Source organism: Taudactylus pleione, unplaced genomic scaffold (assembly GCF_031769625.1).
Source record: "Taudactylus pleione unplaced genomic scaffold, aTauple2 ptg000279l, whole genome shotgun sequence".
Taxonomy (NCBI): domain Eukaryota; kingdom Metazoa; phylum Chordata; class Amphibia; order Anura; family Myobatrachidae; genus Taudactylus; species Taudactylus pleione.
This window is the reverse complement of record NW_028284681.1, coordinates 990316-1018313: the sequence shown is the minus strand read 5'-3', so window position 1 is coordinate 1018313 and position 27998 is coordinate 990316. Positions and strand designations below refer to the sequence as shown.

The window sequence follows — 27998 nt, the reverse complement described above, 5'->3', positions numbered from 1 at the left end:
TTATAGGATCAGTGCATTACATTTATGTGAGAATGACACGAGTAACATACATACACAAATTTATCTTTGCAAATAAAGCTTCCTGTTCTACTGAACACATATAGCATTATCTGGGAACTTGTACATATATACTGTACTGACGAATGTTACTAGGTGGAGTATATTTAAGTGATAAAAAAATTCCGGGGGAGATCTATCAAATCTTGGAGAGAGATAAAGTACTAACCAACCAGCTTCTGTCATCTTTCTAGCACAGCTTACAAAATAACAGAAGCGGATTGGTTGGTACTTAGGACCTCATGCAGAGTCGGTCGAAGCGGCCGCACGGTCGTACGCCACCGATGTTCGCTATACTGCGCATGCGTAAAGTTCGCAATGCGCGTGCGCAAACTAGCCGCTATGATCAGAAATTTCTCTCCTTGAACACAGCCAGGTTGGTAGTTTGAGTGACAGAATGAGGCGTTTGTGGGTGGTAACAGGAGAAGGTGCTTGAAAACGGGGGAGTGGAGATCCGAACGCAGGCATGCCTAATTATGCGAACGGCGTTTTATGGGAGTGCATGCGGTTTATGGGAGTGCATAATTAACAAAGTAGCGTCATGGCACATGTGATATGGGAGGTTTTTACACTGACATGATCGTAGAGCTTAAGAGAGGGTATGGTCAACCTTAAGCTCTACGGCCAGTTCCGATGGTTCTCGATGGTCTCGATTAATTCTTATATGCCCGGAGATGACGTGCAATGCGTACGAGAAGGGGGTGTATTTTTTTGTCTTCCGACCGCTTCCTCCCCTTGGTCGGCCAGCTACCGATCCGAACTTAGGGACGCAACTTGCGAGGGAATCATTTGCATATCCTGCCCCTTTTCCCGTACGACCGTGCGGCCGCTTCGACCGACTCTGAATGAGGTCCTTAATCTCTCTCCACTTTATCTCCAAGGTTTGATAAATCTCCCCCGCTATGTGCTTCTATTAATCAAATGCCAATGCAAATTACAATGTCTTGTTTCTGTTTGTCAAGATATATATGGCTTTTATTTTAATTTCCGTACATCTGCATACATTTATATTTACAATGCTCCCTGCTGTACCTCATTTAAAACCAAAGGTCCTCACCACTCTCCTTCCCACTCTGCAGTATTAGTATTATCCTTTATTTAAAGGTGCCACAAGGGGTCCACATCTGCATACAAAGTGCATATACACAATCTCTTTGAGTCTCATATAAATATATATTGCTGTAATTAACTGTTTCTGAAACCTCCCAATAGTCCTGCCATTCGGATAGAAGTCCTTTCTGTCAAGATAGCAGGGCAGTCCCCCTTGACTCAGGCTGTGCCAACACACAAGAAAACTTGGGGTAGCTTTAATCTTCTGAGACAATCCATACCTTATGCCAGTGGTTCCCAAACTCTGGAGCTCATTCAGACCCGGACTCCTAGCTGTGCTCTCACGCAGCCAAAAGGGGCCAGGTATGCAAATGCTGCGATCACACTGTCTGGTGGAAGGACGCCCTCTATGCCTTAGATAGCGACGGCAGAGCGAACACACGCCAGTATAAAGCCGCCCAACTTTCTTTCTTAGCACACGTCATCTCCAGGAAGTGTGTGATTAATTGGTAACATCAAGAGCCATCAGAGCTACACGCAGCGCTTGAGGTAGACCCTACCCCACAGCAAGCACTGCGATCACTGCTGTCTAAAATAAAACCAAGTGACATGTTCAATGACGCTTCTTTGCTAATTATGCACACCCCTAAAACGCCATTTAGACGCCCAGACACGCCTGCGTTAGCACATCCACTCCCCCATTCACAAGCACATTCCCCTGTTACCACCCACAAACGGCACTATCTGTCACTCAAATTAGCTTCCAGTCTGTGTACTACGAGCGCACAATTCTCGAGCGCAGTGAGTGACTCGCGCATGCGCATATTGATGCATACGCATGCGCAAATGTGCGATTATCGGCCATAGCGCACGTTTGCGGCTTAGCGTCCGGGTCTGAATCAGGCCCTCTGTCCTCAAGGCATCCTAACAGTTCAGGTTTTCAGGATATCCATACTTAAGCACATTTAATTAGTATATCAGTCAGTATGATTATACTATCTATGCGCAAGCATGGATATCCTTAAAACTTAAACTGTTAGGGTGCCTTGAGGACCGAGTTTTGGAACCCCTACCTCATGCATATATACCTCCCAATTGTGGTGGGCTAGTCCAGATTTGCAGACTTCAAAAGGGGCAGTTTTGCTGTAAGTGGGAATTTCTGTTCAGATCAGGGCGGGTGTAAGTGGATAAGGGGCAGGGCTAATTTTGTCTCACTTTGTTTGTCTAAATATTATGAGGTATATTCAAAGATGCCTTCGTTTGAATACAATTTTGGACACTTTGTTATTGGGTAGAAGACTCAATGCAGATAAAATGTCATACAGTCTAGATGAGACTTGGTAAAATACAATCCCCTTCATGCCATGTTTACTGAACAGGATTATAATGCAATTTTGTATATTCACTTAACACAATAAGAATACTGTATATATTGTTACTAGGATCTGATGTACAGGATAAAATAAATTATACTATACAGTTGTGTCTCTGTTTTGAAAACACTAGCTGTTCGTGTGTGTAATATATATGTGACTTATGTATGTACAGTGGGCCTGATTTAGACCCGGTCACAAGCGCTCAGCGCTCGCAACCGGGTCGATGGTGGCCCAGAGGCTCCGTCGTGCGCATGCGTGAGACCAAAGGGGGCGTGCTGTTGATGTTGAGTGACATGTGGGTTGCCATTTGGTGAGTGGCAACCCACAGCAATGCGAGCAGCCAGGAGGCTGCTCCATAAAAAAAAAAAAAAGACGCCCTGATTCAGAGCGAGCGCTCTGTCAGAGCGTCCGGCTCTGAATCAGGGCCAAAGTACAAATGTGTCAACATTCTGAATCAAGGTGAACTTTGATTTGCTAACACATTTCCAACTGGTTATTAGTAAGAATGCTAAGTACTTCCATTTCCACTCAAAAATATACATTCCCACATTAAATAATTAGCATATTCTACTAGAAAACTATCCTTAACATGACCCACCCTCCTAGGAGTACATTAGGTAGGACCACAATGCCACTTCACACAGTTATTTTTCTTTCCTTTCTTACAACAAACTAAACACCCTGATAAAAAGATTACTTTCTGTAATAAAGCACCTTTTCTACTGGACATTCTTTTTATTTAAAACACAAAAGTGGGAATAGTAAGAACTAGTAGGGCAATAATATCCTAATAGATTGATCACATATAAAGCACAGCCTACGCCGAGCAAGCGGCACTCCATTACCACGCTATACCTGACCTGCACAGAGTCAATTCACTAGCACTTCTGGTTCGAATAGGATAGTTCATATATATCACTGTCATGACTACAGGCTATGCAGCAATGACAAAACTCTGGAAATTCCCTGTTGACTGTTCTGTAGTAGATATCAGCTGACTCCAGACTCACCAGCCTTTTCACACAAACTCCTGACTCATTCGCAGTTGTTGTTTGTATAATGACCGGCTTTGCTTGCGTGTAGAGATTTTTTTTATATATACGGTACAGGTGCATTTTATAGTTAGGTTACACAAGAAGGAGGGGGAGACTGTATATCATCAAGTACAAATGAACAGCATTAGATGAGTGCAAAAGGTATTTTGGCAAAACATACCTTTAAGATGTAGACACTAGATGCTTGTGACTGCTTACAATCTAAAGGGGAGGTGCTGAGAGCCATTCCTGGCTATCAGCACTAAGGAGCTCATTCAGACCCGCTCACTCCCAGCATATGCAAGGCAGGCGATCGTACGGAAAGGCATTAGCACGCCCACTATGTCTTGGCGTGCGATCACTTTGTGTATGCAGACGCCCACTAGCCATTCATAAGACGCCCACTTGCGCACGTCATCTCCTGGAAGTGCATGAAAACATAGGTACATTGAGCAACATCGCAGTGCTTGCTGCAAGCACTGCGATCACTTCAGTGTGAAATACAACGAGGTGACGTGTACTATGATGCTGCCTGTTATTTATGCATGCCTTTGAAACACTCAGGCACGCCTGCGTTCGTACCTCCACTCCCCCGTTTCTAGTGGCCTGCCCTTGTTACCACCCACAAACGGCCTCTCCTGTCACTCATTCAACTGGGCTGTCTATGCTTGGCGAGCGAGCACTTCCCGATTTTTCGCAGAGGTTCGCGCACGCGCATTGCAATACATAGACATGCGCAGATTGCAAATATCGGCCAGCTACGAGCGATAGCACATGAGGCACAATATTATTAGGTGCGAGTTTGAAAGTGCGTATTCACTAATAGACATAGAAACGAGAGCAGGATTACAACATTGTAATCGTGCTGTCGTTTCACAGTCTGTGATGTGCCTACACTGAACGTTTAGTCATTCAGTGTAGGCACATCCATCATCCCCGTACAGGCTGAACCTGACGTGATCATCATGTTGACCAGCATGTAAGGGGCGATGAAAGATGTCAAAATCGACCAGCGGGCACGCGCATGGCTGGTCGTTTTTTATTTTAAAATGCGTGATTTGCAGGCGATTAACAAGCGATTGAACGATAACGGTGTTGTTATCGTTCAATCGGCCTGTTTAATCGCCTAGTGGATATGCACCTTAAGAATGCTTGTTTGTTTCATGAAACATACATATATTGCATGAATGCGTGCACCCAAGAAAAACACACGCACTTGCGCAAACACGCTAACATAGAATATGTGAAGGTTTCTTTTGAGCCTATTTACTATAGCAAATTTGCAAGATATCCCCTGAAAACAAGTCTTTGGGGGATATCTGCAAATTTGCAGTATCCCTGCATGCATCTGGGGGAGGGGGTCCCTGTTTTCGCTCGCAAAAGCAGAACCCATAGGTTTCTAAGGGGTTGCTTTTTTGCCTATTTTACCAACCTCCGGAATGCATTGCATTCCGGAGCTTGGCCCTGGTAGCTAACCCCATCTCACACATTGTTCCCCACAGGAAAATTATAAAACACATTGTCCCCACAGGAAAAATATAAAACACATTGACTCATACAGAAAAATTATAAAACACATTACTCCCTCACACCCCCTCCCACAGGAAAAAAAACACACAAATTGGCCCCCACAGGAAAAAACACACACATTGTCCAACATGGGAAAAAAAACACACACATTGTTTCCCACAGGGAATAAAAATAAAACACACACATTGTCCCCCACAGGAAATATATAAAACACATTGGCCCCCACAGGAAATATATAAAACACATAGGCCCCCACAGGAAATATATAAAACACATTGGCCATCAGAGAAAAAAAAACAGGAATTGGCCCCCACAGAAAGAAACCCGAGCACATTGGCCCACACAGTAAAAAAAAAAAATACATTGGCCCCCATAGGAAATGGATAAAACACATTGGCCCCACAGGAAGAAAAACAAACACAATGGCCTCCAAATAAATAAAAATAAAACACATTTAAAATTGCCCCAGCCCCCTACAGAAGACTAACCTCACCTGTTAGTAGCAGAGGAGACAGTGGAACTCCCGTCCCTCAGCCGTGGACGGCACCGGCAACCAGCAGTGGCTGCAGCCTCAGTTACTGCAGAGAGAGTAACAGAGCACTGTGCAGGTGGTACTGCGATGCGGTGTGCATCTGTGTGACCTATGATGACACGACGCCGTGTAACCATAATTTTTTTGCTTATTTTAGCCTAAACATCAACTAAAAACATATGCTGACAATCTCTTGTAGTATGTTGACATCAACTAAAAACATATGCTGACAATCTCTTGTAGTATGTTGACATATTCGTTGTCGACCTGGACATTCTGACTGTTGACCTTCAGACCCTGTCGACATCCTGGTGTCGACACAATGAATATCAACCTTCTGAATGTCGACTACCTGACCGGATACCCACACTAGCTACTTTTTCATGTACAGTAGCACATAGATACTTGACAGCTTTATTTTAACACTGCAAATTAGTGTTGAGCTAGGACATCCCCCCTCTCCCATCTCTAAATCTGTCAGATCTGTGCCAAACTGCAAACTAAAGACTTTGGGCCTGATTTAGAGACTGACAGTAATGCAATCGCAACTGTATTCTTCACGGATCGTAGATGCTAAATATTCAAATGCCTTCCAAAGCATAGCCGAGCATAGGGACGCCCACTGCTGCAACAGCGTAAACATCGGTACCATCGATGCACATCAGGCAGCCATGCTGCATATGCGGTAGGTCTGACCAGCCACAAACACTGCAGCTCTCCTGACATGCAGAGAGCTCTAGTTCTGCACAGGAGATCACAATGTCTAATTTATGCACTCACATGAAACAGTGTTTAAACTAGGGGTGAGCGGGTTCGGTTTTACTCGGTTTTACTCGGTTCTTATCGCCACTTTACCGCAAATTCGGCTCGATTTTATTCGCTATCCAAAACACATGATCGGTGATAGCCAATAAAAAGATCCGAGTAAAACCGAGTAAAACCGAACCCGCTCACCCCTAGTTTAAACTAGAGATGTGCGGGTTCGGTTTTACTTGGATTTACTCGGATATGTTCGGATCTCAAAAACGGCATTTTATTGGGTATCGGCTATCACGTGTTGTGGATAGCCAATAAAATAAATCTGAACTTGTGATAATTTTGGTGAAAAGAACCGAGTAAATCCGAGTAAAACCGAACCCACACATCTCTAGTTTAAACGTTCAGACATGCCTGCGTTCTTCTAACCACGCCCCCATTACCACCCTCAAACACTGACTGCCTCTCACTCACTTTGCAAGCGGTTCTCTGTACGAACGTAGTCGCAAAACAATTGCTGTGCGTGTGCAGTGCAGCACACATGCACATTAGCAAACAATCGCTCGTTCTGCATAAATATCGTCATTGCGTCCGTCTCTAAATCAGGCCCCTTGTTTTTCTGCAGACTACTCACATTTCTGATTATACTCAACACAGTGTATTTTACTTATATTGCTATTATATACTGTATCTCCACTTTACAAGGTTCAAATCACACACTCTGCAGTTCTGTCCTGGTCTCTTTCACCTGACCCTCTTAAAATGACAACAAATCACATTTCTGCCTCGATCGTGATCTGCTCCATTTTTGACTTTATATACAACCCATTTGCTCATAGTATCTTCTTGTCATGGTGTGCTACTGCAGTCATTGACCAGTGGGATATTTCTTACCATACATTACTTCTCTGCACTTATGCTGTTATCGGCATGCATTTGCATCACTGAATTATAGTATTTTTATTTTACAGAGAATCACACCACCACTCATGGATCGCCAGGGAAGACCTCCGGATGACCGACAAAATAATCCTAATCGTCCATATCGAAGAAGTAAGACATAGGTTATAATCTGCAAATTCAATTATCAGGAACTATTAAATATACAATAAATACATACAGTATCAATTGTAGTTGAAAAATAATTTATACTGTCATTATTTAAAGGTGAAATCCTTACTTTACTTTTATCTATCACACAATTACATAAAAATAAAATTGTCAGTTTAAGATTTTTGTCATTTTTCTCAGACAGGACAGGATCAAGACAAAGAAGAGATCCCAGCAATGGCCCGCCATTGCCGCTAATGCTGATACAGCATCAGCGGCAAGAAAGACCGAACGAAGATTGGATGCAACATCAAGGGGGAAGACCGCATGAGCAAAGAGCTGGAAATCGAATTGCCCAACAAGCTGGTGGATGGCGTGGGCAGAGAGGTGGTAGGCAACATGCACAGCGAGGTGGTGGACGACAGGAGCATGGAGCTGGACGATATCAAGAACAACAAGCTGGTGGACAACATGCACATGGAGCTGGTGGACAAAATGAACAACGAGGTGGTGGACATCACGAGCATGGACCAAGAGCACAAAATGAACAAAGAGCTGGTGTCCAGCCGGTTAATAATGGGAGAAGAGGAAACCACAACCAGAGAGGCAGACAAAATGGAGAGATTGGAAGAGACCAGCAAGTTAGATATTTGGGATACAAAGCCCTTGAAGGACTGCTAGAAAAGGATCCGTCAGAAGTAGTTATCACACTAGGTGCACACTCTGGTCTCAGCACATTGCTGTCAACCACAGAAATGAAGCCAGAGTTTGTGGAGTTGCTTTGCAAAGTGCTTTGCAGAGCCTGTGCCTCTAAGCTAGACAGGCAGAGTATTCAGTATCTTCTTGGTCAGGTCAAGTCATCTGTGTACCTCCGCACATGCCTCCCACGCTACATAGTTGGAGTGATGACAGAAGCTGTGCCTGAGAGGAGATATCGTTATCCAGATCATTTTTCTAACATACTTTGCCTTCTCCAAGAACTTATTAGCATGTTCCCTGCCAGTAGCCTACAGGAGACCTCTTTGTTGGTATCTCTCATTCCTAGCTCTGTCAATGCTTTACGTGCATCTGGAGTAGATGTGGGAGAGCATATAGAGCAGAGTCTAGAGAGGTTATCAAATTTCATAAAGCACCTGCAGGATAAGAGGAGAGATGGAACACTACGAGTGGACACGCACATGGTCCTTGGACCAGAGGTCCCTACTGATGACTTCAGAACCATGAGTGTGTACCCTACTTATGATGAAATTCAACTGAATGAAAATCCATTTCTTAGACCAAATACTCTAATGAACAAGTATGAAAGTACAGGCCTCTACCTGGACACTCACTTCCGACTCTTGAGGGAAGATTTTGTGCGACCATTAAGAAATGGAATCCAGGAGATCCTGCAGCAACATGACATTCGAGGGTTTCGCAAAATGAAGTTTGATGATATTCGAATTTACTTTGACACACGTGTGTTGACTCCAATGTGCACAAATTCAGGCATCATTTACAAGGTGCAGTTTGACATTAAACCATTAAAGATGATCAGATGGCAGAACTCCAAGCGTCTGTTGTATGGATCTCTGGTCTGTCTGTCCAAGGATAATTTTGAATCCTTCCTCTTTGCCACAGTTTCTAATCGTGATGAGAAAGAGCTGGAGCACGGTGAATTGCAATTACAATTCAGTGAGCAGAGCAGAGAACTCCTGGCAAGAACACGCCCAACAGATTCCTTCATCATGGTAGAGACCACTGCCTATTTTGAGGCATATCGGCATGTCCTGGAGGGGTTGCAGGAGATGAATGAGCAGGATGTGCCTTTCCAGAAATATATTGTATTATGTGAGAAGAATGTGGCAGCACCACGTTACCTCAATGCAGGTGTCCAGTATGACCTTAGCTGTTTAATAAGCAAGGAAAACAAGACTGTTCCAACTGTGGAGAAAAAAATCAATATCCTGGAAAACGGGGAGTGGCCTTCCAAAGAGATACTTGGCTTTGATGAGTCTCAAATAGAGGCTGTGCAACTGGCACTCACAAGGGAACTCGCCATCATTCAGGGACCGCCTGGAACAGGTGAATGTCTTAACTAAGCAGCAATGGGAAAATCTAGGCCATTTATAAATAAAAAAATATTTTATCTTTATGCTTCTATCAAAGATCAGTAAATAATGTATGAATTCTTATTTAATCTAAAGCAATAATATTCCATGCTCTTGTAGTTGAGTAAATACACTCTATTAGAAAACAGCTACAGTATAAATGCTCTGGAAACCATTTGTGTTGACATGTTATACAGAACTTGTCAGAGCTGTGTTAAGCTGGGTACACACTATAAGATATATTGTACAATATATTGTTCTGACGCATATCGGAACAATCTATCACATGGATCGTATAATGTGTACACCCAATCGCGCATGCGTGAGGCTTCATCACATCGTCTGATCTTCTGTGCTGCACAGATGGGACAATGTGGTCAATGAGGCCATGGTGCTACATGCAGCATGGAATGATATATCACATGGTCGTCGTACACCGGATTGTGCAGTGTGTACAGCCAGCACAATATATATTTTCATTGCGCCATTCAGTCGTCTAGGTACACATCGTATAGTGTGTACCCATCTTATCATGACCTAGTGCTACTGAGGTTTGAAACAACCATAGTGGAAAGCTAGCGGCACATGCTGTTTGACACCGTAGTGAGGTCAGAAAGTCATATATGCTGAGTTCTCCTTTTTTCAAATGGTTTCCAATTGATAAATAACATGTTTAAAATTTGTAAATATGCATTTAATTGTTTATAAATTATTATTGCACATATAATAACAATATTTTTACTGAATATCCATTTACAAAATAATAGTCTCTAGACTAATGACACAGTCAGATGATTTCTGCTATTCTGTTTCCTCCTCTGTGTTAGGCAAGACATATGTGGGACTGAAGATTGCGCAGGCTCTACTCACTAATACTAATGCGTGGCAACTAAATGGGCAATCATATCCAGTCCTAGTGGTCTGCTACACCAACCATGCATTAGATCAGTTTCTGGAAGGTATGTACTACTACTATGAACAAATGTTATATAATGCAGTACTTTGTATACTTAATACCCAATGCATAACTACAACGTAACTACATTAACGTATATGCAGTAGCATATAGAGAAAGTATAGATTCTAATTATACATCTAGCATAAAACATAAAAGTAATATTTGTCTGCCTATTGTTAGTCTTAAAAATACTTGGTTGGGTACAAAATATTTGTCCATAATAGTTACTCTAGACTCCATTATTTGCTATTTTTGCTCGAGAATAATGTCTGATTTTGTAACCTTCTGACCATGTGGTCTGTGCTCCCCCATTGGCTGCAGGACATTTTAATGTACCTGCCATATTCTGTTTAAAAATCTGGCTATAACAATATAAGCCTGTCATTCTATAGAAAAAAATGTGCAATACTGTGCTTCTCCCTCTCTAGCTATAGAATTGCTTCTATTTTACCTCTGATATATTGCAATTTAGATTTTAGTTTGGGTTGTCATGTGGGCAGAGGCAGTTTTATGAGATTATGGTTCTAAGCGTACACACTCCCTATAGTTTGGTGTCTGTTAGACTTTGAAAATGATCACACAGTCATTCCTATTATATGAACAACATTATACAACCATGATAAAAGTGAGTGTAAAAGCAAAAAGAAAAACAGCCAAAACAAATAAAACATATCTATTTACATATTGTTTGTACACATCCTATGTGTTTAATGCATGCCCCCCCCCCTCCCAACCATCCCGCTTTGGCCGGGACATTTGTGCTCTTTAGGCGCTGTCCCCACTGTACCACCCTTGATCCGCAGTTTCCTGCGTGGTTCAGACACAGTTCGGGGGAGCACTCTCTCACTGCTGTTCAGCATAGTAGAGCAGTGGGTAAATGGATGCTGTGGGCATGTGCACAACATCTACACAATGTGGGAGAGCTTGGGGGCATCCCAGCATCCCCAGGAGCACTGGGCACTCCCCCAGAAAGATGGAAACGAGGGCATGGTGTGACCCCTTAGGGAAAGGGCATGCCCCCTTTCGGAGCACGGACTGTCCCTCTTTCCAGCTCCCATATGTTGGGAGGTATGTTAATGTGTAGATGACAGGTCTGATTTCACTCTTCATTAATGCTAAAAAAGTTTAGCTGTTATGTAGGGGTATTCAATATGGGAGCGAAAACTCTGTTTTTGCGTTAATATCGCACCTATGACATCATTATCGCAGGTTTTAGTTTTACACTGTATTCAATTTCAAAGACTTTTCGCAGGTTCAAAAAGTCTTTTATAAAAAACGGGGATAACATTTCACCATTGAATAGGTATCGAAAAAAAGTGCAGAATTGGGGTTTAGGGGTGCAGGCTTAAAAAAAATAGCCTGCACCCCTGGGAATGACATTTAAAAAATAACTGTGTCAAAAAAAGTAAAAAAAAAAATAGGGACACCCCAAAAAATTTATTTAAAAATTGGGGTGAAAAAAAAAAAATGGGAAAAAAATGTTTGAAACTAGGGAAATAGGTTCAGGGCTATTCTGCAAGTATGCAGCAGATGTTTTCTAGAATAGATTTATAGCGGCAGGTGCACAAATGCAGAATTTTTAAAAACTTACTTTAGGGACATCAAAATATGCTAGTACCCATTTTCATGTACCCCAAATTTGATGGGACCACCTTATAAAAAAACGAAAAAAATAACCTAAGTGCTCTTCTGCATCACTTCTTCAATGTCGGGAAAAAAGCACCTGCCGCAGCTGTTTAAATCTCCGACTTTCATTTGCAGGCTAAAACGGGGGGTCCCATAGTGATCCCCCATGTTTTTACAACTTTAGGGGGGTCCTACAATTTTTTTAAGGAAAATTTTGTAACTTTACGCAAATCTCACTTCGCAGGCTCCCATTTTCGTTAGTTTCATATTGAATACGGGGATAAGCGGGTGCGCGCCCAATACTTTATCCCAGGTAAAGCTCCGATATGAAACGTAAACTTCGACAGCGAAGTTTACGTTTCATATTGAATTCCCCTCATAGAGTTGAAGGGAGTGAACTGCGCTGTGATTATCACAACAAAAAAAAGCTGTGACTCAGAAAATAAAACACTAATTTGGAATAGTTTTTAAATTACCCTCTTAGCAGCTCCGTTGTATGCTACAGCTGGACTGTGTACTTCATTAAGTAACAACATGTTTATGGTAAAGAACTGTAGTTACTGTGTGAGGGAAATGTATCAAAACTTATAAATATTGTAGAAGTTGCCCATTGCAACCAATTAGCTTCTACCTATCATTTTATAGAATATACTTGATAAATGGTATCTAGAAGCTTATTGGATGCTATTGGGTAACTTCTCCACTTGTTAATTTTTCCACTCTTTAAATGGTTTCATTTATATCCCCATATATATCTTCTAAATAGCCCTCAAAAACTTCTTTCAGGGACATTATTATTATTATTGTACAATTTGTTTATGTAGTGAAATACAGAAAGGCATGAGTGGCGTGTGCAAGGTGAAGCATCTGTAGTGGAGGGGTCAGCCAGGTTGAGACCAACAGAGGTCGCAGACCGGCTCTCCCCTCCCCAGACACAGCAGAGTCAGGCTGCACGCTAGGACCCCGGAGCTCCCTCTTTCGCTAGAGGACACTCGTGTGCAGGCACAGCCAGACTACTCAGTCCAGACACCGAGCCCCACAGCCCCAGTGGTCTCCTACCTGATCCGAAGACCACCCGGGCACCACAACATCCAGCTATACAGTGACTCCATTACCACAGGCAACAGCAGGACGCCACGTTGTCTACAGAGACAGACTTGATTCCACAACACACCCCTCACTTACCCATCGGGCAGCAAGTAACCCTTTACCCACCAGGCTCCACATATCCTCCAAATATATCCCAGAGGGAGGAACAGCAGAACCATCTTTCTTATTTATCCATGTATGCAACATTGCTAATAAACCTAACCCACTATAGATCCCATACTACATCTGACATTCATTTATTCCTTTTATAGGGATTGTGCGCTGAGTACACTGTTTTTGTCTATTTTGGATTGGGTACATTGATGTACTCTCATTATTTCGCATACTGACAGTCTGTTGCTGCATTCTGATGTGGACCAATGACTAATTTTGTACTTCTGTTGATGTGTTTCTTCTTATCCTACTACCATTTCAGGAATCCACCAGTTCTTGAGAAAGGGAATTGTCCGTGTCGGGGGGCGCAGCAACAGTGAGGTTCTGAAGGAGTTTAATCTCAGAGAGCTGAGAGGACGTCCAGAAATCCGCAGGGCTTTTCCCAACCACATACACAGAGCATGCTCAGATGTGAGTTGTGATCATATAGCCATCACCTTCCATTTTTCATTCCTCCACTACTCCATCAACTTCTTTTCCAATAAAAGCTTAATTACAGTATGTGATGATATTCAAAGTTTAATATATTGCGGGTCATTTTTTAGTTTCATTGTTTATTCATCTTGCCTCTAATTTTGTACATTTGGTTGAAAATGAAAAGAACATCGATGTACAATTTAGTGGGGATGTGTCAGAGCAATCACATACTGTAACATGATTATGCGGCTATTAAAGAAATGATTTTATCCTGTTGCTTCGGTTCCATTTCTGAGAGACATGTCAATCACAGATCACCAATGCTATCCCCACTGTACATTCATAAGAGTTTGGGAATGTATATGATGCTATAGAAGAATAATATTTTTTACTCAGGTGATCATTTTAGTAAATACCCTGATTAAGGTTTCATGAATTGCCTTTTATGTCATCTCTTCATTTTGTGTTTTATTTTGTCCCTTATTCATCTGTCTATATCTCTCTCTGCCTCATATTAGGTAATAAATATTATGAAAGGGACAGAACAGAAGCTTAACGAGGGGGCCCAGGTTTTGCAGTGCTCCACCTCTGGGGTCATTCATGAAAAGTTCCTTCAGAGATATATAAAGGATGAGCACTGGGATGGTTTACATGAAGTCATGGTAAGAAAAAGCAATGTACTATTGATTACACATTTCTGACAGGGTCAGCAATCATTTTGCTGTCTAGGTGATACAGGAATATTGAATGGCAGAAGTATCATATGTCATACTATCACACAACCGAAAAAGGGCAACATGCACAATGTGGACAGGTATGATATCTACATTGTTAAAATGTCAACATGCAACTGGTCGACATTCTCAGAATGTCGACTGATTAAATATCGACATAGATAGCATGTTAACATTAGGCATATGCTGCGGGCGGAGGTTAGGGTTGGGTTGCGGAGGGAAGAAAGTTAGGGTTAGGCAATAGAGGGAGGGTTAGGGATTACGGTTAAGGATAGCAGAGAAATAAGTGACAGCCATATGAACACCAGGACCCGGAGGACACCGCTGGAGCCACCAGGTGAAGGTAAGTCACAGCTGGGCCACCAGGGCAAAATGTCGATATTCTAACATGTTGACATTTCATCACTGTCTACACGATGAATGTCAGCATGGTCAACATCGAAATTATAACCATGTTGACATTCTCATGGCAACATTATGGCTGTATTCTGTTTATGTAGGAACACTGCTCTACAACCCTGTTACGCTTCTTCAGTCATAAGTGTAGATGAGATTGAACTGTGTATGGCCAGTGGCGGTTGCACAACCTAGGCTGCAGTACAATCCAAAACTAAAAGAGGGGAGCAGGACAACACAACACCACCAACCGCACCCCCTAGTGCTGCCCAACATCGCCGGGAGTCAGCAGGAACGGCAAGCCCACCGGGGACCAGCTGTCTGCACCACAGCAGTGGCGGAATAGCCGGCCCCCAGACTCCGGTGCCAATTAGCTCCCATTGGCTAGCTGACTATCTGCACGCCCTGTGTCTGACGCAGGAGTCTGGGGGACATCTAGAAAGTCATCTAGCCAATAGAAGCTGGTTGACACCGGAGTCTGGGGGGCAGGTTCTTCCGCCGCTGCTGTGGTGCACCTGGCTGGTTCCCAGTGGGCTTGTTGTTTCTGCTGACTCCTGGCGATATTGCCTAGCATTTGGGGCTGCGGTTGGTGTTGTGTTGTTCTGCTCCCATCTTTTAGTTTTGGACTGCGCTACAGCCCCTGCTTTGCAAACGCCACTGTGTGACTCTGTATCGACCACACTCAGAACGGTAGCAATCGCAGTGTGATGACACACAAGTTACACCAACAGGTATACATTCAACTATGCAGCTGTCTTATGTTTTCAAATGTGTCCCTGATTATAAGCATGCTACAACCCTGCAGAAATACCATGACACTTAATAATTTTCCATATATATTCAGAATGATGATTCATTCTTTATCATGCCTGGACGAGGAAAAGCATCAGTAATCGTTGAATGGCTTGGTCTCGGTGTCTCTCAATTTATGCAGACAGCAGATCCTAATGGAGCAGGTAATATGTAGCTACCATGTGTAGCTAGATTAACACTAGCATGTAATGGGAAATTAGTGGATGATTAAATCTGTTTATTGAACAGCGAAAAATTATTATACTTTGTACAATTCAAGAATTGAATATAATAAAACACTTGAATAAGAAACTGTTCTGTTTCTTGAAATAAACAAAGTACAAAATTACTGTTTCTGGTTTTTCAATTTTCACAAATTAGAGCAAATATAAAGTGTAAATAATTCAAAGTACACAAAAATAAGTGCCGGAGAATATACTAACATATCGAAATAAAAAAAACTACATATACTACACAGAATTATCAAAGTAATATATCTAAATATGAAAACCTGCAATGTGCAATTTATTATATTATACATCCCACATCATACACTTTGTTTCATATAACCTGCATCGTTATGGGGGATTGTAATTAAAGTATTTTAATTAAAATTATAGTTGTGACACTGGGTTTATGTTAGGTTACCAAGGTTTGGGCAACAATATGTCACCCTTTAGCTCACATTATATCTCAGCTGATTCTTTGGGTCTCATTTATAAATTAGTTTTATCACTCAAAATGAGTGATAAAACTCGCTGTGTATGATAAATGGTGCTCCAGCCAATCAGCTCCCAACTTTCATTTTTCAAACAATTGACAGTTGGGAGCTGATTGGCTGGTGCACTATTATCACACACTGCGAGTTTTATCACTCGTTTTGAGTGATAAAACTCGTTGATAAATGAGGCTCTTGTACGCTATCACTTCCAGTTTCATAAGGCGTAGCATCTCCGTGCATCTTTTTAGCCACCCCCTTGTTACCTCCCAGTCACTGTCCAGGAATGCCCCTTACATTTCTGATAGTGTGCGTCCAAATCTGTACTGAGTCTCTAAGTACATAATTGGGACGCATGCGCACTGCGGCTAAGATGCATCCACATACAAAAAACATTGCTACACTGTGTATGACATTTCTGCTGTGTCCGACTCAGACTCAGGCCCTTTGTTTGGAGATCACCAGACTAGGGCAGATGTACTAAGCTCTGGAATGTGATAAATTGGAGAGTGATAAACTACCAACCAATCAGCTTCTGTCATTTTTCAGCCTGTAAGATGACCGTTAGGAGCTGATTGGCTGGCAGCTTATCACTTTCCAGAGCTTCGTACATCTCTACTGCTAAGGGGCCACATCATGGGGTATCCTTACCTTTACAGGTGTGATTGGGCATGTAATGCCCTCCTGAACAATTATGGAAAATGATTTCCATAGCACAGGGTAATATTGTCTGGCGATCACCACACAATAGTTACTAGGGGGCCACATAATTTGAAATCTATTTTAATAAAAACACCTCATTTATTAATGGAATTGCTTGCTTTAATAATCTGAAACCTAATATATGCTCTTTGGGAGGTATATGGCAGCCACTTACCTTTTATTCTGTGTCTTGGTAAGGTGAAACCCTCTATTATGGTATTTTAATTTCCTTATTTTATCATGAGAATACCTGTACATAGACCCTTTTGCTACAAACAAACATGTGCAGAGACATTTATTAGTTTTCATTTAAAGCATCACGGCCTCCATCTACATGAATATCGGGTAAATAAAAGTAAATGATTTAGTCATGCAACTGCTTGTATCTGCAACCTTGAAAAGTGAGTAGAAAGTAACACTTGTCTTGTGTGGTCCTCTAGCAGCACAGCCTGAGCCTGATGAAGTGGAAGAAGAAGAAGAAGAACCAGAGAATAACGGACTGATTGAGATACAAGAGGAGGCTGACATCATTCAGGATGAACGTGTACTTGATGATGAAGATGAAGCTGCAAGACTCAGAAAAAAGAACTATAAAACTCAGACCAACAACGTCGCACGGCTTCTGCATGCATTCTCATTAGAAAACAATGAACAACAAGGCGCACAGGAAGAGGAAGAAGAGGGTTGGCAGGTGAGTATGTTAAGAACAGATAAAACTGCAATCCCTATTAGAACCAATATATGTTCTAATGTATATTAAGCAGAATTTTTTTTATTGGTAACTTATATATGCAAGTCTTTTAGGGTACATATTCATGTTTCCGAAAGCATAAAAAAGTTAAAATAAGTAAAAGTTAAGAATCTTTCTTGAATGGTATAAATAGTTCATCACAAAAACTCCTATCTTACACAAGATGGACCTTATTGTATATGACACTTCTGAAAAGAATGGAAATAGCAGGATCTTACCCAATGTAAGCATATAGCTTTTCCTTCTAGATGACACGGGAGCAGAAGAAGAAGAGGAAACAAAGGATTAAGAATGAACTGAGAAAAGTTGACGCAATGTCAGAAGCCGAGGTTGATCAAGTTAAAGATCTGTGGAGGCTGGACCTAAATATGCGCTGGAAACTGTACAGGTGATAGAGGCACTTAGTAAAGAAAGTCTTAGCACATCTATTGCCATTGACTGTATTAGAATAATAATTAGAGATTCGCTGGTGGTTGCAGTTTAAGACAAAGGGGTATATGTACAAAAGTGTGGGTTTATAGAAGTGGAGATGTTGCCCATAGCAACCAATCAGGTTCTTTCTATTATGTCCTAGAAGATTCTAGATAAATGATAAGTAGAATCTGAATAGTTGCTATGGACACCTTCTTTTAACTTATGTCATAGGTACCAAAATTATATTTTAAATATCAATAATGCAGGTAGACTGAAATACTAGTATTAATTACAGAATTGTGGAATGGTTATGTGCTTGCAGATTTGTTGGGGTCTAGGATCCGCTCCATTCATGAGATCCTGAACCTCCTAATCAATGGCCAGTGCTCATGTAGCAGTAAGCAGGGATACTTGAATTTCAGCACTCTAACACCTCCTGTGTCATTGGTATAGCTGCCAAATATCAGTAGGGCTGTAAAATGCCATCCTATCGTCTGACAGGTGATGGATATGCCTGATATCTAACCTTCATGGCTATATTGATTGGTGGGAAGCGGCATTTTTGTTAGTGGAATTTTACTTTCAATTGACTTTTCTATAAAAAAAAAAAAAATCACATCTAAAATGTAATATCTATTGTATGCGTATTTTTACCAATCTACAGATATTGGATACAACTCTACCAGCTGGATATTCGTCAGAAAATACTGACCCATGAGAAAACTTATCAGGAGTTAGCAGATCGCTTAGTGGAGTTGAGACAACGGCAGGACCTGCATATTCTTCAGCAAGCTCAGGTCATAGGCATGACAACCACAGGTCAGTGACTAACAACTGTGTGATTGTGTGATGATTGATATGCTCCTTCTCTGGTGTCTTACATACTGCTATGATCACTCTCTGCCCAGGTGCTGCCAAGTATCGTCGTATTCTCCAAGAAGTAGCGCCGCGTATTGTCATAGTGGAAGAGGCAGCAGAAGTCCTTGAGGCTCATATAATAACCACACTTAGTTCGGCTTGCCAGCACCTTATTCTCATTGGGGACCATCAGCAGGTGATGTCATATATATTTTATATATATATATATATATATGTATATATTGTAGTTCGTAAAAAGACTACTGATTTGTAAGATAGATGAGTATATGGCAGGAACCATCTGGCTTACCACCAGACATTGTGCAGCTGAATGTATGCCAGTTTTATGTGCAGTTTTAAATCTGCAACCCACACACAAGGGGATGGCTAAATTGGACGAAACCGGGCCTTTTGGTGACACCAAAATGGATAATGTCATCTTCTGACTGAATTCCCAACATGTTTGGTAATGATTCTGCTATGTCAGATAGGATTAGTATTTAGTGGGCACACACTGCCGCATCAGACAAATACTTGTTGCCGCCTGTTATATTGCACTGTGGCCCATGCAATAAACTGCAATCTATACATCTTAATAGACAAATGTTTAAATAGATTTTAACATTTAGTATTGTAGTAATTTTCCTTCACAACCATGTTTCTATGACTATGTGACTATGGCTGGGATGTACTAAGGTTGCGGTGACCATTCCGCCATTCACCGCAACCTTACTAATCGCAGTTGTACTAACATATGCGATTAGTATCGCAAAGGACAGCTCTTGCAATGAAGAGCTGCCCTTTGTGAAGCAGCCGACGCCGAGTGACGGGGTCTCCGTGGGACCCCGGCCCCTCCGAGCCCCGGGAGCTTCCTGCTGGTCACCTGTGCAGGAAGCCCTGGGCTTCTCCTCCTCCTCCCTGCATCCGGAAGAAGATTAGGAGGAGGAGGCGGAGGACCCAGGAGGAGCACGGGCCAGCGACCATGGAGAGCAACTGAGTCTGGGCCAGCGCTGTGCGACGGCAGGGCGGGGAGGCGTCGGGAGCGGGGTGCCGTAGGAAGCCCATAGGCTTCTATAGGGTAATGCCAGGTTTTTCTGGTGTTTCCCTCTGCACCGATAAAAGTGCGTCCGGGGCTTAGTACATATGGAAATGCGGTAAAAACACAGACAACAGGGTTTTTACCGCATTTTTCCTTTAGTACATCCCGGCCTATGAGTATTTCTCACCACATTCAGCAAAATCAGATACAAGAACAGTAAGACACTGCTCTATTTAGGGCAAGCAATGACATTCTTATATTCTATTCCAGCTGAGGCCTAGTGCTAATGTATACGACTTGGCCAAGAACTTTAACCTTGAAGTATCACTGTTTGAGCGTCTCATCCTTACACATCTACCATATGTGCGTCTAAACTACCAGGTGAGAAAAGAGGAAGCAGAGACAAGCACACATTGTGGCTGATGCTATGATAAGAGTTTTCTGCCACTAGCAGGTATCCAATGTAAAGTCCTGGTATTTTCACAGTGAAATCAATTAGTTTGGGGCCTATATGATATATATGGGATGTCTCAATACCGACATCCGAATCCTGACAAGGGACTTAAAATAGGCGTCGAAATACCAACGCCTATCTTAATCCCGATACTGGAACACCGAAGGACACCAGCCCGAACGAAGTAAGTCTGAGTTAGCCGTGGGGGGGAGGGTTAGGTTCTGGCAGCATAGCGGGATTAGGTTTTTTTTTTTGGGGGGGGGTTGGTTAGGGTTAAGCACCCCCGGGGGGAGGTTAGGGTTAGGCAGTAGGGGGGAGGTTAGGATTAGGCACCACTAAGGGAGGGTTAGGGTTAGAGGGGAAGAGGAATAGGGATAGGGTACTTACCTGCCCTGTCGGGATCTACTCCCTTCAGGCTTCCGGCATCTGACTATTCAGCTGCCGGGACTTCATACCCATTCCGATATATATATATATATCAGCATTGTTTTAAAAAACAAGTCGTGGGTGAGCTTGGGGGTGGCTGTAATGTTCCATGTATGTGAAGTTATGTTAGTACTATTATTGATCCTCTAACACTGACATCTTCTGCTTTGTAGCATCGCATGCGGCCAGAAATAGCGAGACTATTGACTCCTCACATCTATAAAGAGCTTGAGAATCACTCATCTGTACTAAACTATGAGAAAATCAAGGTGAGAAATATATTTTGTCAAAAATTGAGAAAGGGAACTGGGAAAGAGATTCTGCACCAGAGTATGATTTGAAGTAATAATATATTGGTAAAAAGACCAACGATCATAGAAGTAACTCAGAGAAACAACTTTTCTATTCGATTAGACATGTTGTGGGTGCTCCCAATAGTCAAATGGTTCAATAATGCAAAAAGGGGTTTCCTGCACAGGCAGGTCAAGTAGACTATTTTGTGGGGCACTCTCCAATGTAATAGTATATGAAAGTTATGTAAGACTTTCGTATACTATTACATTGAAGAGTGCCCCACAAAATAGTCTACTTGACCTGCCTGTGCAGGAAACCCCTTTTTGAGAAATATATTTTGTATGACAGGAAATTCTTAAAGAAACTTTGTTTATCCAAAACTATCATTTCAATTATTGTGTCAGGACACGTGTGACGTGTGTTACAATTCTAGGCTGGATGTACCACAATGATTTAAAGGTGACAGATAAAGTTTTTCAAATATATTTAAGAAATGCAATGGAGTCTATGCATGAGCTTTATTCACTTTGATTTTACATTGACACGTTGGTGTGACAAAAAATATGCTTTATTTAATATTTGTGGCACAATAAGGTTGGGAACCACCTTTTTTTTTTACATTTAAATGTTAATTATATTCCTCCAGAAAACTGTACCACAATAGCCTAGATCAGTGGTTCTCAAACTCGGTCCTCAGGACCCCACACAGGTTCCAGGTCACCTAGCAGGTGCACAGGTGTAGTCATTACTCACTGACACATTTTAAAAGATCCACAGGTGGAGCTAATTATTTCACTTGCGATTCTGTGAGGAGACCTGGAAAACATGCACTGTTGGGGGTCCTGAGGACCGAGTTTGAGAACCTGTGGCCTAGATCTAATGCAGAGGTTCTTAACCAAGGCTTCTGTATCCCCTGGGTGTACAAAAGGTGCATTCTTTTCAGTGATAATGAGCTGTATTCTACCAAGGTAGCTAATGTCACAAAAGCTTCCACTAGTAGATTTACAAATAACACTAAGATAAGATAACCTCACAAATGTTATATCATCATTTGCAATAAATCTGAAAGATTGTAAACACACAGATGAAAGACCCTCAAGCTGGGTACACACTGAACTGATCGAGTGTTCTACAGATATATCTGCAGATGATGGTCGTTCATACACACTGGCAGGTCGCCAGTACACACTGCCCAATGGACAGATATATCTGCCATCGGCTGTGGAGCAGAGCCGACGCGATATGCCTGTGAACGACGTTGTTCACAGACATATCGCTGGTACACACTGGCAGACGGGCACCCGATATATTGGCCAATCAACTGATCGGCCAATATATCTGCCAGCGTGTATCCAGCATTAGATTCTAATTACAAAGAAACACAAATGATCTTTTTAGTGAAGGTAAACAAAAATACTTAACACATTCGGAAAGGCTGCCAGAACTGGTCAGGTTAAACCGGGTATGTAAAGGTGAAATCCATGGACTATTATTGGTAGTGATTTATAATAATGGTGGCTTTCAATTCTTTCACTACAGGGAGTTGCATCAAACCTCTTCTTTGTGGAACATGAATACCTAGAGCAAGAGATTCAAGATGGGAAGAGTCATCAGAACATGTATGAAGCAGAGTTCGTAGTGGAGCTCTGCAAGTACTTTCTGAATCAAGAGTATAAGCCATCTCAGATCACCATCCTCACCACCTACACAGGGCAGCTTTTCTGTCTCCGCAAGCTCATGCCAGCCAAGACGTTCTCTGGGGTAAAGGTGCACGTTGTGGACAAGTACCAGGGTGAGGAAAATGACATAATCATTCTCTCCTTGGTCCGCAGCAACAATGAGAGAAAAGTTGGTTTTCTTAAGATTCCCAATCGAATCTGTGTGGCATTGTCAAGAGCCAAAAAAGGTCTGTTTTGTATTGGCAACATGGACATGCTCAGCAGTGTGCGGCTCTGGAGCCAAATTCTTTGTACTCTACGACAGGGGGGACAAGTTGGAAAACAGCTTATGCTTTGCTGTCAGAATCATCCTGAGAAACGCACCCTTGTAAGCAGAGCTAATGATTTTAAGAAGGTCCCAGAAGGGGGTTGCGACCAAAATTGTGATTTCAGACTGAACTGCGGACATGTGTGTACACGTGTGTGCCATCCATATGATCAAGAGCACAAAGAATACCTTTGTCATAAGGACTGCCAGAAAGTGTTATGTGATAATGGCCACCGGTGCAAACGGAAATGTTTTGAGCCCTGTGGGCAGTGCATGGAGAGAGTGGAGAAGCTTATGCCAAACTGTGGCCACCCACAGATGGTGCCCTGCAGCATCCCTGTAGATGCATTCTGTTGCTCTATGCCATGTGACAAGCTCTTGCGGTGCGGTCACCCATGCAAAAAGAGTTGTGGAGAGGACTGCGAAACACGTTGTAAGCAAGAGGTAAAAGTGGAGCTGAAGTGTGGACATAGTCAGCATATTAAGTGTTGGCAGAAACCCGACATAGATATGGGTATGCCCATAAAGTGCAAAGTACCTTGCCGTACTAAATTAAGTTGTGGTCATACATGCCCTGGTACTTGTGACACTTGCTTTCAAGGACGTTTCCATGAAAGCTGCAGACACCCATGTAAATCTCTTTTAGTTTGTTCACATAAATGCAAAGAGCCATGTACAACTGAATGTCCACCATGCAGTAGACAATGCCAGAACCGCTGTGTCCACAGCCAATGTAAAAAGCAGTGTGGAGAGAGCTGTGTACCTTGCATTGAGCCCTGTGACTGGAGGTGTGAGCACTACACCTGCAGTAAGTTATGCTCTGAGCCCTGTGATCGCCCACCGTGCAATGTCCCTTGTACAAAGAAACTGAAATGTGGTCACCCTTGCATTGGTCTGTGTGGGGAGCCCTGTCCCAAAAAATGCCTTGAGTGCAACAAAGATGAGGTCACTGAAATATTCTTTGGTTTTGAAGAGGACGCATCTGCTCGATTTGTGCAGTTGGAGGATTGTGGACACATTTTTGAGACTGTGGGCATGGATAAATACATGGAAAATAAAGATTCCCAAGAGGAAACTGCAATCAAACTCAAAGTGTGCCCAAAATGCCAGATTTATATAAGGAAAAACTTGAGATATGGCACTGCCATCAACAAAACTTTGGATGAGATTGAGAAGGTAAAGGAAAGGATATTAGGTCCAGTGGATGAAAGAATTGTAACCAGAAGGCGGCTCAAAAACACTCTAGAGCAGATGGTTGATATGAAAAGAGCATTTTTTGATGAATATTTGATGTTACTGGAGTCCCTGGAGAATCCAGACGCTTCACTCAGGAAATTAAGTACCCTAGAAAATATGATGTTATTCTATGAAAGGTTGGCAAAACTGTTTATCAACATAAAGAAAGTGGATGATAAAGAGAAGATGCCTCTGGAGAATCGCTTGTTGGAAATTAAAAAATGGTTAGAGAGGTCTCGTTTATTATTAACAGAACAAGAGCTATATGATCTTCAAAGTGAAGTCCAGCGTTTTGCCTACCTTCAAAAGCTGCTTGTACAATGCAAAGAGGCAAGTGGCAGGATTACTCCTGAGATTCATAGGGAAATAGGGATCATAAGAGATGTTTTAGAAGGAAATAAAAAGTTCAATGAAGACAGTGAAATATTTGTGAAGAGGAAATTAAAAGAGTTGGAGAGAAGCCTTCCACATACAGCACTGGGGGTAACAGAGAACGAACGAGTGATGATTGTACAAGCTATGGGCCTCCAAAAGGGTCACTGGTTTAAGTGTCCCAACAATCACATATATTGTATCACAGAATGTGGGGGAGCAATGCAACGCTCCAGGTGTCCTGATTGCCAAGCAGCAATTGGGGGAGAGAACCACAACCTTGATGGAACCAACAGGCTGGCCACAGAAATGGACGGAGCACAACATGCAGCTTGGTCTGATGTTGCAAACAACTTGCTAGATTTCGAAGACTTAAGGATCGGTGCCTTGTGAGCTCCCTGCCCACGCTAACAAAACATAACAAATTAATCACATATATTGTATCATAGAATGTGGGGGAGCAATGGAAAGCCCCAGGTGTCCTGATTGCCAAGCAGCAATTGGGGGAGAGAACCACAACCTTGATAGGGAATGCGGCCTTGTGAGCTCCCTGCCCACACTAACAAAACATAACAAATTAAAATGTCACACAAAGTATCTTTGAAAGTAGTCAGTGAAACTGGGGCATTTTCGACTTTAGAAAATGTAATATGCATCTATAATTTGGTTGGAAGAAATATAGATGTGTAGAAATATATGCCTCATTAGTTATAATAATATGACATTTGAATTCAAAGTATATAATGCCTCATGTCTATAAACAAAAAATCATGCAATAAACATACTACGTATTTGCAGTGATTATATGGTAATAGATTAGCCGTTATTTCAATAACTCCTGTGGAAATGTATCTTGTGGCTAGCTTCTCCATTAGGCCCAGAGTACACGAATGGTATTTAGCAGGCCTGTATCGTGTCACATTCATACAGATGTGAACACCGGGCTAACTCAACACAATAGTAAAATAGTAGCTTTTCGTGGGGAAAGGGAATACTTGATTGCACTTTACGTTTTAAGAAAGTTGCAGTGAAAAATCATTATAGCACTGAAAACCAGGCTTTATCTTTGTGTCTCATCTATAAAAGCTGACTGCTTAAACCTAACATGATATAATCCTTGAAAAATCTTCAGCTTGCATTGATGAAAATATCCAAAGTGTAATTTTTTTTAAATATATCATGTACTATTATTTTTTATAAAAATGATTGTAACTACTTAAAAAAAATATATTGTGATTCCTCTAAAATGTTTGTTGTGTGTTTTTCTTGCATCCGGAAAATCAAGGTGTAGAAGAAATAGCCAAGCGCACGTATCTATAGGCGATTCAGAGTCACGCGTCACTCATTCGCATCTCCACTTGCGGATGAATGCACATAACTGGATGTTTGCATATTGGAAATTAGGGAGGGCGTGCCGATGACATACAGATGGGTCCTCATACATCTAGCCTCCTTGCACGTTAACAGCCCTTCTAGTCGCGCCATGCCGTGGTGTGACTCAGTAGCGCCAAGTGTATTTTAGTGCGTATTTTTACCTTCAAATGTGTCTTATTCGCACAACGATGTGACTAGATATCACTAGCAGCTTCTCCTGATTAAAATGATATGCAGCGTGCCTATGTTCTGTGAGCGAGTGCCAGTGTATCTGCATGTGAAATGCACGTTACAGTGTCAGCGGCTGTAACACTGTAACGTAGTGTTTAGCGTGCAGATACACTGGCACTTGCTCACAGAACATAGGCACGCTGCATATCATTTTAATGTGCTTGCGCACGAAAAGACGCTCGGCTCGACCAAGTCACACTGAGCTCCCACGTTATGTTTGGAATGACTTGTAGCGCACGGAGGATAAATGTATGTGGGCACATCTGTATAGACAGAATTACTGGGCATATAGACACATCTGCTTGAATCAGATGGATCTCTTGCACCGAGAACTGGGCTGGTGCAGTGGCATCACAATGAGGGTGCGAGGGTCCAAGGTGCAGACTCCCCCTCACTGACAGGAGCCGGGTGCTGCACTGTAGCATTAAGTGCAGCACTCGGCTCCTAACACTCAGGGAGCCGGCCAGCACTGCACACAGGTACCTCCTGCATCCCCCCAAGTAACAGACATGGGAGTTGGGCCACACGCCCTGTCTGAGCCCCCTTTTCGGCAATGCACAGCGTCCCTCCCCGTCCCAGGTGACATTGCGGGCAGGGACGCCACTGGTCTGGTGCAAGTGTGTGCTAATAATGATGACATCTATGAACCCAGTAATATATATAGGCAAATATCTGCATTTTTCTCTTTGCACATATGTGTATTTAAGCCCGTCTTGAGAGTATTTCTGAATCATCTTCATAGTGTAGAATACCTTGACAAGTGAAACTCTCTACTAGATTAAATCAAACCTTTCAGAAATACAGTATATGTCAAAGATAAACAACTAACCAAAAATAGTGAAGTTCTGTGTGTACGCGTGTACAATAGCACTCATATGGATACTTTGGATAAACCGCATGTGAACTCCTCAACAGGAATAATTCTTTAGATGCAATAGATAACTTGTATATGGCAGATAATTCTGCTTAATATGTTCCTAGTAAGCAATCCTTCCTGTTTATGTCACTCAGAGGCAGAAGAAGAAAACGCTGTAATTTTACCTTTCTTAACTGCATAAACAGGAGCGTATCTATAATGGGTCCAGGGGGGCCCCGCACCGTACACCCTGCACCCATAGTATTACTTACCTCTCAGGAGTCCCACGTCGGCATGGGGGTCCGGCGCTATAAAGACGACTCAAAAATGGCCGCCGCAGGCATTTTCCCGTCGTTTGCGCATGTGCAGTACAGGGAAAATGGCCACCATGGCCATTTTCCCGGTGACCTGCGCATACTCTATAGACTCTGGGCGCACTCTAGTGCCCAGAGTCTATAACTCCGGAGCTGGCTGCGCACAGCTCAGTGCGCTGCCGCCCGCCGGACAGAGAAGAAGGGGAACGTGTTGGAGACTGCACACGTGCCCCCTCCTCTCTAGAAACGCCCCTGTGCATAAATGAGTACTTTACATGGTGCTTATACATAAAAGTATATATAAAAGCACAT

General features: G+C 42.4%; 1 protein-coding gene across 2 annotated transcripts in view; it reads left to right on the top strand.

The window, feature by feature from the left end:
• ZNFX1 (zinc finger NFX1-type containing 1) overlaps positions 1–26142 on the top strand; it is a 58308-nt gene extending 32166 nt beyond the window's left edge. The window contains exons 3-15 of one of the 2 annotated variants that reach the window (XM_088481891.1): positions 7307–7388; positions 7587–9449; positions 10303–10434; positions 13585–13733; positions 14258–14401; positions 15714–15825; positions 17522–17772; positions 18081–18220; positions 18911–19065; positions 19155–19300; positions 20414–20524; positions 21197–21292; positions 22857–26142. In XM_088481891.1, coding sequence (XP_088338017.1) covers positions 7325–7388; positions 7587–9449; positions 10303–10434; positions 13585–13733; positions 14258–14401; positions 15714–15825; positions 17522–17772; positions 18081–18220; positions 18911–19065; positions 19155–19300; positions 20414–20524; positions 21197–21292; positions 22857–25304 — 5811 coding nt within the window. In that variant the 5' untranslated portion in view covers positions 7307–7324 and the 3' untranslated portion in view covers positions 25305–26142. The remainder of the gene's footprint in view (positions 1–7306; positions 7389–7586; positions 9450–10302; positions 10435–13584; positions 13734–14257; positions 14402–15713; positions 15826–17521; positions 17773–18080; positions 18221–18910; positions 19066–19154; positions 19301–20413; positions 20525–21196; positions 21293–22856) is intronic. The other variant, XM_088481892.1, reaches the window with a different exon arrangement.
• The last annotated feature ends 1856 nt before the right edge of the window (positions 26143–27998 follow it).